The sequence below is a fragment of the Eleginops maclovinus genome, chromosome 21 (genome assembly GCF_036324505.1).
Source record: "Eleginops maclovinus isolate JMC-PN-2008 ecotype Puerto Natales chromosome 21, JC_Emac_rtc_rv5, whole genome shotgun sequence".
Taxonomy (NCBI): Eukaryota; Metazoa; Chordata; class Actinopteri; order Perciformes; family Eleginopidae; genus Eleginops; species Eleginops maclovinus.
The window spans coordinates 934414-945562 of NC_086369.1; the positions used below are offsets into that span (position 1 = coordinate 934414).

The 11149-nt window shown below is 44.0% G+C and overlaps 1 protein-coding gene across 1 annotated transcript; it reads left to right on the forward strand.

Moving 5' to 3' along the window:
* Window positions 1-1162: 1162 nt before the first annotated feature.
* shha (sonic hedgehog signaling molecule a) lies at window positions 1163-9488 on the forward strand. Its single transcript, XM_063912186.1, has 3 exons — window positions 1163-1697; window positions 5339-5600; window positions 7633-9488. Exons 1-3 carry the CDS (start codon window positions 1398-1400, stop codon window positions 8307-8309), a joined length of 1239 nt encoding a protein of 412 aa, XP_063768256.1. The 5' UTR covers window positions 1163-1397; the 3' UTR covers window positions 8310-9488.
* The last annotated feature ends 1661 nt before the right edge of the window (window positions 9489-11149 follow it).

The following is an 11149-nucleotide window of genomic DNA, read 5'->3' on the forward strand; positions in this document are numbered from 1 at the left end:
GAAGTTACACACGTCTGCAGTAAATACAGTGGTTACCAAGGCTTAATCTGTCCGAGAGCTGGACTTTGGAAGGGAGTCATGTGTAGGAGAGCCTCTGCATGATCACTGGCCCCTGACAAACGCATTCAGGACACTGAAGGCTCTAAATATGAGCTGGTTGTGATCATAACTGGCTTATTTTGGTTTTGGAACAGGCTAGAAAGCATCCTCTGATGCCTCAGCTGTGTATAGGAAGGCTACGTCCCGATGTGAGTCAGACAGGAAGTGTCATTACATGAATAAAGGTCTGGATGATCAGACGGTTTCATGCGCAAAAGAACGCACACAATAGCACTGAACAGATGTTAGTGCAGGTTTACTGTGAAGTTGTACTAAAGTTCATTAAAAATATAAGTGTGTGAAGAGAAAGCGAAACCTACAATGTTTGATCGGATTTGTTTAGACGTGAATTAACCAAATGGTCCAAAACGTCTCCAAAGTCATTTCCAGTGCGTAGATCCACTGGTTTCTACAGAGAGGAAGATATTTCCAATTCAAACACACTATTTCAACACTTGGTACATTAGTTAAACTCTTAATTGTGTTTATTTATGTATTTGCTGGATGCGAGGTCACGGTAAAATCATCCAGCAGGAGTGCGCAGTGCGCGTCCACGAGTGGTTTTAGTATCCTGAGTATTCTGTGCGGAACGTTATCCCAGACGCAGTTCAATTACCACACACACACACACACACACACACACACACACACACACACACACACACACACACACACACACACACACACACACACACACACACACACACACACACACACACACACACACACACACACACACACACACACACACACACACACACACACACACAGAAATCACTTCACCTAACTACCCTGCCTCAGATTGGAGCAGCTCCTGTCTGTCCTGCCTTCCCTGTGAAACCTTGGAAAATGGGAGGGTGAAAAAAGAGGGTTTATAATTGATGTTTTCCCATGGAGCAGCCCCTCCTCCCCGAAACACAGGCTCACCCTCAGGTGGAAGAAATCTTTTAAGGTTTTTTTTTGTGGGATAACATCAGGAGGGTTTGTCTAGGCGAGCCAATCAAATCCCTCCCCTGCTATAGATCGGTGCTATAATACAAAGCAGTAAAAGCGGTTGCCTCACACAGGCGGCTGCAGCTCGACCAGAGATCCCGTGGCTTTTAATTCCCTCACTACTTTTTTTTTTTCCTCCTTCGATGTGCCCCGTTATTACCATTTTGTCGTTCATTTCCGCACCTGCCACAGTAGAGACCGGGCGAAAGGCGAAGTAGAGGAAGAGACAAGGACATTTCGAGAGGCAGACGGCAGAGAAACAGCGCGTGAGATCTTTAAAAAAAAAGAAAAGCAAAGGACACAAAATGCTGCTGTGGACCAGAATCGCATTGGGCGGTCTCATCTGCTTGTCCTTGGTGTCCTCTGGGATGGGATGTGGACCGGGCAGGGGGTATGGAAGGAGAAGACACCCGAAGAAGCTGACACCTCTTGCCTACAAGCAGTTCATCCCCAACGTGGCGGAGAAGACCCTCGGGGCAAGCGGCAGATACGAAGGCAAGATCACCAGAAACTCCGAGCGATTTAAAGAGCTGACTCCCAATTATAACACAGACATCATATTCAAGGATGAGGAGAACACCGGGGCGGACCGGCTCATGACTCAGGTAAGGAGATCTTTTATTCCCTGAGCTCTCCACCATCACTGCGCACTGCAACCACCTCCCTGTCAGACCCATTGCGCACCTCCAGTGGAGCGCGCTGAACTCTTCACACTGAGCCTTTTAACTTCCCGGTAGGAAAAGGCAGCTTTGTGCAGAAAGGGCTGCAGGCTGGAGGTAAAACCCAGCTGGAGGAGAAGTGATGTGCAGGCGGACAGTCAGGACACTCGGCCTTCATGGTTGTGACAGTGTATTTAAAATATTAATGTGCCACTCTCCTCATATCTATATTTGTATCTTTGTGGGGCTTTATTTCCTCTTTTACACCGCGCACACTCCTGCTTTTCAGCCAGTGAACGCCTGTATTTGTTGCTGATTTGCTTTTTTAAGCGCCTTTTCTTTATTCTGAGAGCTGGTGGATGCGCACCGCTTCAAGCAGCCGGGGGTATTCAGGCATGGCGAGGCTCACACAGACATTTTCCCGCACAGCCTGCTGTAATTTAGCCTGTTCGCTGGGTGTGCAGCAGTGCATGAACACAGTGACATGTCTTGGAGAGTGTTCAGGACTTCATACATGGGTGGGGGGGCTCAGTTGATGATGACATCTTTATCAACGCTGTGCAGATATGAGACGAGGCTCGCGGAGATGGAGCCTTGATTTCTCTCTCTGCAGCCTCGGCTCTCCAGCTGCATGACTTTTAGCACTCAGATGCTGGTGAATTATTAAAGGCTTGGGTGATATTGGCTCAGTAATAATAAAATGCCGGTGGTGATGGTGGTGATGAAGCCATGCGCGCTCCGGAGTCCCTGAACCCGTGCCTCGCACCATGCATGAGCACGATGAAATATTCACTGTGCGTGCGGTCGGTCTCCCCCCCTCCCTCCCTCCCTTAACATCTCTTCTGACATACACCTATAGCTTCGCGTCGGGGAAATTACAGCGGGATGTTGATGCCCAAACTGAGGATGATCCAGGAGGGTCTGCAGCAGCAAGGATGGATAGTTGATTCCTGTCTGGGATATTGAGTAACATGTGTGTGCAAGGGTTTTAATCTGAGCCGAACACACCACCTGCTGTATAAACAGCTGTGTTTACAGGTCTGCGTGGAATAATGCAAACGAGGTGGGACTCCCTCGGATAGAAGGTGATTATTTGGAGCATAAGTGGCTGACGTTTGGAGCTGTAAATGTTATTTCCCGGAGCTGCTTTTTGTTTATTTGTTAGCTTTGATTCATCGTCCACACTCTGATCGTTTACATAAAACACAACAACACGCGCTAATGTGACATGTGCATAAAAGGGGCTTTTTAGCCTCCCCTCTCTGGGCTCGAGATGCAATTTGAACTTATGACCTTTGGTCAGCGGGAGGCCAGAGTAAGTTAAAACAGGTGAAAGTCTTCTAATCGCGCATGACGTTGTAAACCCAGCAAATTAGGCTATGCACATCCAAAAGAGGGGTACTGTAGCTGCAGGGAAGGCGACTCTGCCAGTGGCATAAGCATTATCACATGGGGATTTACGCTGTGCCACGGCTTTGCGCATGAACCTCTTGGGTTTTTACGCACAGAGTTTTACGCATGGACATGGCAGATAAAATACATGTTGTATTTATAAATCAACGTCCACTTAATTAGTTAATCTCACTGAGGTCTAGCCATGAGTGTAATATTTTATATTTGAAAAGGAGCGCTTCATCAGGCACAGCTCACTCTCAGGGAAAGTTCAGAGACATTTACAGATAATGATTCCATCAATACCAGCATGTAATCACCACACAGTATAGCTTAATGCTTATAATATGTGCTTCGATTTCCTCTTGTGGAGAGGTGAGGCTCCTTAATGTTCTAAATTCAACGAGTTTGGATTCAGAGACACTTTATAAAGCGCTCCAGTAAAACCAAATAAAACACTGCTCCCAGTAAAGCATCAGTACTGGTTTCTGCAGTGTTGTGAGTCAGGAAGAGACGAGCTGGCGGCTTGTTTGCACTGACAGGTAGCTGATAAGTGTTTCCTCTAACCAAATCATTTGTGAAAAGATTAAGAGGGAGGCCGTTGGACAACTTTAGCCCGAGCACAAAGCGCCGGGCTGGGGCTTCCTGCTGGGCTTCACGGTGGCTGAGCAGAATTTGGCTTGATTTGCGGCACACGACCTAATGAATTAATAAATAGGTTCAGCTTTACGGCTCTTGACTCCGACAATCCCACTCTGGATGTGGGAGGTTTTTTTTTTACTTTAAGGGGGTCTGTGTTTTTTATATTCAACACATTCTACAAGTGTGATATCTCCATAAAACAGATATATGAGGAGCCGTTTTTGGGTTTGTGTGAACATTCCTGCTTTGGGAAACGCATAAAGGGACGCTTCTCTCCATCCCGGGATATTTCACAAGTCTGTCAGTCAGCGGAACAGCCAGGAGACTTAAGGAGGCATGTCACGTCTGCCAGGCTGTGCAGGAGGGGAATAATGGAAGTTTCCCTCCCTGAAAAGACTCTTTGTGATGTTTTATTTGACATATTGCTCGAGTGTCGAGAATAGTTGTCTTGGAGAAGGCCAAGCATCCTCATTCAGGGAGGAGGATTTATTTATAGGACAAACTCCAGCTGCTCTTGAACATCACCTTTATATCATCTGCATATCAATTATTGATTTAAAGCAAACCCAACAAAGGATCCGCGCATTCCGTGGCCCTAATACAAGCTCATGAATTCATAATGTAAGCGTGTTCAAAGCGACACTTTTTGGAGAGGAAGGGATGCTTCTGCTCGCACCTTTCCAACACCAAAAGACCCCATATGTTATAGGCCAGTGAAGCGAACGCGGTGCCTTATCAATATTTCATCAGCAGCTTTCCTATCCGAGCTGTGCCCTCTGACGCTGCGGCTGCTCAGAGATGCAGTTCAGACTCAGGGTTTCACCTCACTGGGTTTTAATCGGTCTGGGCTGCAGAAATCAAGCAGATGCACCTGATGTGTTGCGCAACGTGATCCGGAATTCAATTCTCATTGGTGGAAGAAGCACTGAGCATTCAACATCTTACTCAAGTGAAAAAAGAACAAGCATCAAAAATATACTTAAGGTACTTAAGGTCTATTTGAAACTGGTTTATACATTGAGTTACTACTATCCATGTGTTTTTAATCACAGATGGTAAAGGTGGAGCTACCTTTATTTAATAATCGCTTTATATTTTAGATGATCTAATAAGCTAAACCTCAAAAGCACGATATTGACTTCTAAATTGTAGTAGAGTAGAAGTATAAAGTAAAGAACAAATACCTCAAATGTGTATTTAACTAGAGTAAATGTACATGGTTACTATCCACACTGATGAAGATTAATACTAAAGATATGTTGGTAAATAAAGAGCATCTGTTACTCCTTAGCAATTGTGTCCACATTTTACGCATTTGGACATGCCATCCATGACACAACAGGTGACTAATTGGTCAATTTCTCGGATATAAAGCACGTGACCCTGATATGGGAACCCCTATGAGGTCCAATATGTATTTATTTTTACTAAAGATGGTGTATTTGAATCAATAAAGAGCACATGTTACTCGAAAGCTGCTTTTGATACAGACTTTTACGCATCAAAGACATGCCATCCAGGTGACTAACAGGTCCATTCCTCCGTCCCCGCAGAGATGTAAAGACAAGCTGAACTCTCTCGCCATTTCGGTGATGAACCAGTGGCCCGGGGTGAAGCTGCGGGTCACTGAGGGCTGGGACGAGGACGGACACCACTTCGAGGAGTCGCTCCACTACGAGGGCCGAGCCGTGGACATCACCACGTCCGACAGAGACAAGAGCAAGTACGGCACGCTGTCCAGACTGGCGGTGGAGGCGGGGTTCGACTGGGTCTACTACGAGTCCAAGGCGCACATCCACTGCTCTGTGAAAGCAGGTGAGCATATGAGATGAGAGCAGATGCATTACCTGTCCTCTGTTAGCGTCAGGTGCGATCTAAAAAAAGAGCACGTGCAGCTAGGAAAACTTTCAGGTGTTTTTCAAAGGTCCAAAGAATCGCGTAAAATCTGTCTTTTTATTGGTTTTTATTGCAAAACTATTACCATTAAACCCACATTATCATCCACGTTATGATGAATTAATCCCAGTTCTGTCTAAGGATGAGATAATTGGAGTCTAGAGATTAACTTTGACAGGTATTACGAAACACATTCCTATGAATGCTGGATGAATATTTCCCATGCAGTTTATTTCTTGATCTTACATCGCCCCACACCGTCTCCTGGTGGGAAACACGACCACGATGCAACGGTGGGACCCAGAAATATCATTTTTACTCTCTCAAATAAAATAAAAGTAAGGAAGCTGTGATTTTTTTGAAGTTCTATTTTTCATTTACGACGAAAAAACGAAAAATAATCGATGTTTTTCTTTCGGATTTTTCTTGAAATCTCGTTTTTAAGTTGAGATCATTTGCATTTTTGCTGTTTTTTGGCTAATTTGAGGCCTTCCATAATCTAAAGGACACTCATAAACTATATTTCTCCACGCTGATGGATAACTCCTGCCTTTTTTTATTGATAAATCCCTCACTTATCATTCCGCACACACGTTTTGAGATCACAGTACGGCTCTGGCCGACGTGTCATCCGGGGTCATGCGACTTTACCAAAAGGATTTGCCCCGAACAATGTTGAATTGGTGTGGGGTAAATCTGGTGCTCAGTTGTCACCTTATTTCATGCTCGGGAATCTTAAAAGAAGATTAAAAGCCCCCCAAATTGTGAGCAGGAAACCCCCTTTTTTTCAGCGTGCAGGACAGTGTGATCCTATAGAGACCGGTTGGTATGTGAAGAGCTCCACCAAGGCCAAAATTATTGTCATGAAGCCGGACAACAAAGCGCGCAGAGAGGGCACATTGATGTTGCGCAACAGAAAGCATTTAAGAGTCCCTCATTTAAATTCAAATCTACGGCTGGAGAGGCTTGGAGAGCGGCTCCGCTGGGTAAACAGCAGTTTGTGAGTCGCCTATTTGTGTGAATTGTCACATAGAGGTTTCTGCACCTGAGCAAATATGGGAAGAGAAGCTGGGAAAGGCGTAAGTGTTCTTTACCGATCCACAAGCTGATTTAGAATAACAATGGCTGCTCTTTATTGGGTTTTTTAATTAAGAATAGATGAGCCAAGGCTTTCGGTTTTCCTCCGTCTCAGACAACCAAAGGCAATACGCATTTGGCACGGAGCAGCAGACATCATTATGCAAAATGCATACGGCCCACCGTGATGTGCAGGAAAACTACAAACACAAGCAGAAGAAGAAGAAGGAGGTTATTGAAAGGGCTTTTCAATGGGGAGGGGGTCCTGAGCTTGGATGGCACCTGGGATTTTATTTGATAAACAGAGTCAAAGTGCTGCATTCACAATCTAACTTCAGTACAATCAGCAAAATGAACTCAAATGATAAAAAGTGAAGGTTGTAATTCTGCAGAAAAAGGGCCTTTAAATGTGTTTCTAATTATATTTATAGAAGGGACATCCTAAATAATATTTAGCAGCATGGAGACAAACAAAGTTCTGATTGAGTTTTTGTAAAATAGTTTGCATTTTGTTAAAAGTAGCTAAAGCTGTTTAATAAACGTAGTGGAGTAGAAGTATGACATGGAAATACTCATGTAAAGTATCTCACCATTGTACTTAAAGACAGTGCTTCCCACCTCTGGTTATAAAGTGGAAATATATTCCTGCTTTATGAACATTTTATGTGTTGAATTTGTTTTGTTTTTTTGTAAATGTTGCAGGAAACAAATACAAGCAGGTTATTTAAGGGCGGATCCTGAAGCATAAAGGCACCTGCAATTTCTTTAGTGATGAAGTGGTGAAAATAAGTTTTAAAATGCAGCTTTATGATCATTTCATGTGTCGTGGAGGTGTTAAAGACTGTATTTTCAACACGATCTTTTATTTTTACAGAAAACTCAGTGGCTGCAAAGTCAGGCGGCTGCTTCCCGGGCTCCTCCACCGTCACCCTGCAGGATGGCACCCAGAAGCCGGTCAAACACCTCCAGAGCGGGGACAGGGTCCTGGCAGCGGACGCACACGGAAACCCGATCTACACCGACTTCATCATGTTCATAGACCAAGACTCGACGACCAGGAGGCTTTTCTACGTCATCGAAACCGAGTCGGGGGAGAAAATCACCCTCACCGCGGCTCACCTCCTGTTCGTGGGCCAGAACAGCACCGAGAACTCGGATCGGATGTCGGCTATCTTCGCCAGTCAGGTCCAATCCGGACAGAATGTGTTCGTGTTTGATGCAGAGAGACGTCGCCTGGAACCAGTGTGCGTAAAACGGATTTTTACGCATGAGTACGAGGGCTCTTTTGCACCGGTGACCGTGCAGGGGACCGTCGTGGTGGATCAGGTCCTTGCGTCCTGTTACGCAGTGATCCAGGACCATGATCTGGCTCACTGGGCTCTGGCACCAGTCCGGTTCGCCTACCGGGTGAACTCGTTGCTTTTCCAGCGTCAAACCAGTGCCCAAAACGATGGGGTGCACTGGTACTCCAAGATGCTTTTCCAGCTAGGAACATGGCTCTTGGACAGCCACTCGATCCATCCACTTGGGATGTCAGTATACCCGAGTTGAAACCTCCAGGGGAAGAACGAGACTGCAAATGTAGGACACATGAACTGTTCCGTAGCTTAAAAAAATAATAATAATAATTAAAAAAAACGAACAAACGAGACGCGGGGCCCCCAGTGGAGACGGGATATTTATTTCAGTGACTCTTTCCATGTGTCCCCCCTTTCAAAGAATGAATGGAGCCTTAAAAAAGTTTCTCTTTGAATAATTTATTCTCATGTGAACTCGCTGCTGTCACACACACACACACACACACACACACACACACACACACACACACACACACACACACACACACACACACACACACACACACACACACACACACACACACACACACACACACACACACACACACACAGAGACGACGGGTGTGAGCAGCACATTGTGCATAATCTATTTTTGTATATCTCAAATGCAAAAAAACGACGAAAAAACGAAAAAACGACGAGAAAAAAATCACGAAAAAATGTCGCGCGAGGAGAAGCGTAGAAAAGGAGCTAACTATTGACAGGTTGTAATGTTCATATGTGCATAAATATGTGTGCAACTGACTGTTATATTTTGGGGAGAAACAAACTTCGCGGGGTTCCATAAATTATATTTTTATACACAGAATTGTAAATTAGATTTTGACAGATCGCTACCGAATCACATTTCGTTATTTGAAATAGTGTAAGATATGAGAATATATTTTAATTTAAATACAGTAGTTGGGAAAGTATTGGAAAAAATCTTGTACTGCTTTGGTTTATTTTAAGAATTTTATTATGTTGGAAACTGTTGGTTTTAAGTTGTCGGAGAGGGACAGATATTCTGCCTCATGTCTGCATTTTTCTCTGCTTTTCCTTTCCTGTTGTGTTTCTATTTCTCCCGTTTTCTTCTGAGAAAAATATTAAATGCAGATTCTGACAATTCAGTAAAACAGTTAAAAAAAGTAGAAGCAGTTTCGTTAAATAAATTAATAAGTAACTCCTGTAAATGTACTAAAAATGTATTTTTCTTTTCATATTTTGTAATAGGGAAATAGTTTTATAGAAATGATCTGCGGCAGATGCGAAGTTTGGATAGTCTATATATAGCCAGACCATAACTTTCATAACAGGACGATGCGTCAAAATGTCTAGAGTTTATTATTTATATGTTTATTACAAAATGAGATAAAGAAAATCTTCAAACTTGCAGTTGTTACATGTCTTTGTCTGAGTGGGATTCACACAAAAAAGGAACATTTTCCGCTAAATTTAAGTCTGAAACGAGCTGTTGGAACACAGGTTTGTACTTTTGACTAGTCTCCTAACGAACACAGCCACATGGGTGGTTTAATTCGCACATTACACATCGGTTAAATAGTAATTGAATACTTTTGGGAGACAATTTCGCCCTCTGTTTGCAAAAGCTCCAACAAAATATGGCGCTTTGAACTACCTTTTGCATGCTTGCGAAATGTTGAGAGTCCATGTCAGATTTAACGAGGTTTGCCCTCCGCAAATACCTCCTAACCTGGAGACTAAGCGTGTTTGTTGGCCCCGTATGGAGGTCACATTGCAGGGAAACAGAGCCAGTGTCTAAATCACAGCTTAGTAAAAAATAAATGTCTCAATCTTTTTACAAATCGCTTTAATCTACCAATATTTCCACAGGGACTTATGTGGGAGTAATGGAGAGGTTTCAGTGCGTCCTCCCGTTGTGTTCTGTGGCATTAGGAGGATTTCCAGCATTGATTACAACACCAGTGTCTCCCAGTCACAGTGTTAAGTTGTACAAGGGCGACACCACGTGGCCAAACGCAGGTACCGCAGCCACATCAAGCGGTCGCACATTTCTGATATCTGAAAGTTGACTTCAAACCAAAGACAGAAAGGATGAGTCAACTACTACAAAGTTAATTAGTATGCAGATGTAGAAATCTTTAAAGCATGGTGAACCAGCTTTCAATTAAGTTGTAATTTTGATCCAAACTAAGCAGAAATTTTAATAAATTAAGGTTGTTTTTTAATGAACTAGGAGATTTTTCTACATGAAAATTGACTTTAAATCAGACAGAAAGGTAAAAGTAACTCCCATTTATGACTGAATAACTTATTTGTAGGCATGTGTAGAAGTTAATAGAGCAGACTAAGCAGCAAATGCAAATGAATGATGTAAATGTGTGGATATAAATCACAAAAATGCTCCTCCTTCAGACCGATCAAAGGTAAAAAGGGTGCATTGAACCTAAGTTTTTGCAGCAACACGAGCAGGAATGCGTCTCCCTCGCCCACATTGTGTTGTGTTGTTGATACTGAGAGGTGGAAACTTCGGGGAGGGACAAAGCATCCCATCTCTGCCGGCGCGGTGACCTTGGGTCCCTGACAGATACAAAAGCGACGGTGCAGGGCAGCATTCCTCAGAGCAGGTAAACAGAGCCTCCTCTAATCCCTCCGGGGGCCCTCGGTCTGCCGCAGCTCAACAACGGCTCTTACAAACGTTGACATTTGCAAACATGAACGGTCTGGCATTCTGGGAAAACAAAAAAGGAAAGTCCTCGGCGGTTCTTTCAAGGCAGCGTTTACTCCTCTGAGGGGAGAGAGCAGCAGAGGAAGGAGGGGAGATCCAACACACCTTTACTATGGCCTCCTCCCTGACTGTCAACACACTGAGTTACTCAACTAGACACCGCTAATCCATACAGAATGCTCACGAAAAGGACTGACAGATGGCTTCAGATTAAAGATAGAAGTTAGAATAGATAGAGCCTCCTTTTTGGACTGAAAGAGAGAAACCCAACTAGTTGAAACAATCGTTTCAGAGCCTCCACGTTGGAGCTTAAGGACTCAAATCTCTTGAACTGCATCACGGTA

Bases quoted from the DNA above. Each gene is read 5' to 3' on its own strand.
- shha (XM_063912186.1), top strand. From the start codon at position 1,398: ATGCTGCTGTGGACCAGAATCGCATTGGGCGGTCTCATCTGCTTGTCC. The intron at 1,698-5,338 runs GTAAGGAGATCT...CCGTCCCCGCAG, and splicing joins CGGACCGGCTCATGACTCAG to AGATGTAAAGACAAGCTGAA. The intron at 5,601-7,632 runs GTGAGCATATGA...TTATTTTTACAG, and splicing joins CCACTGCTCTGTGAAAGCAG to AAAACTCAGTGGCTGCAAAG.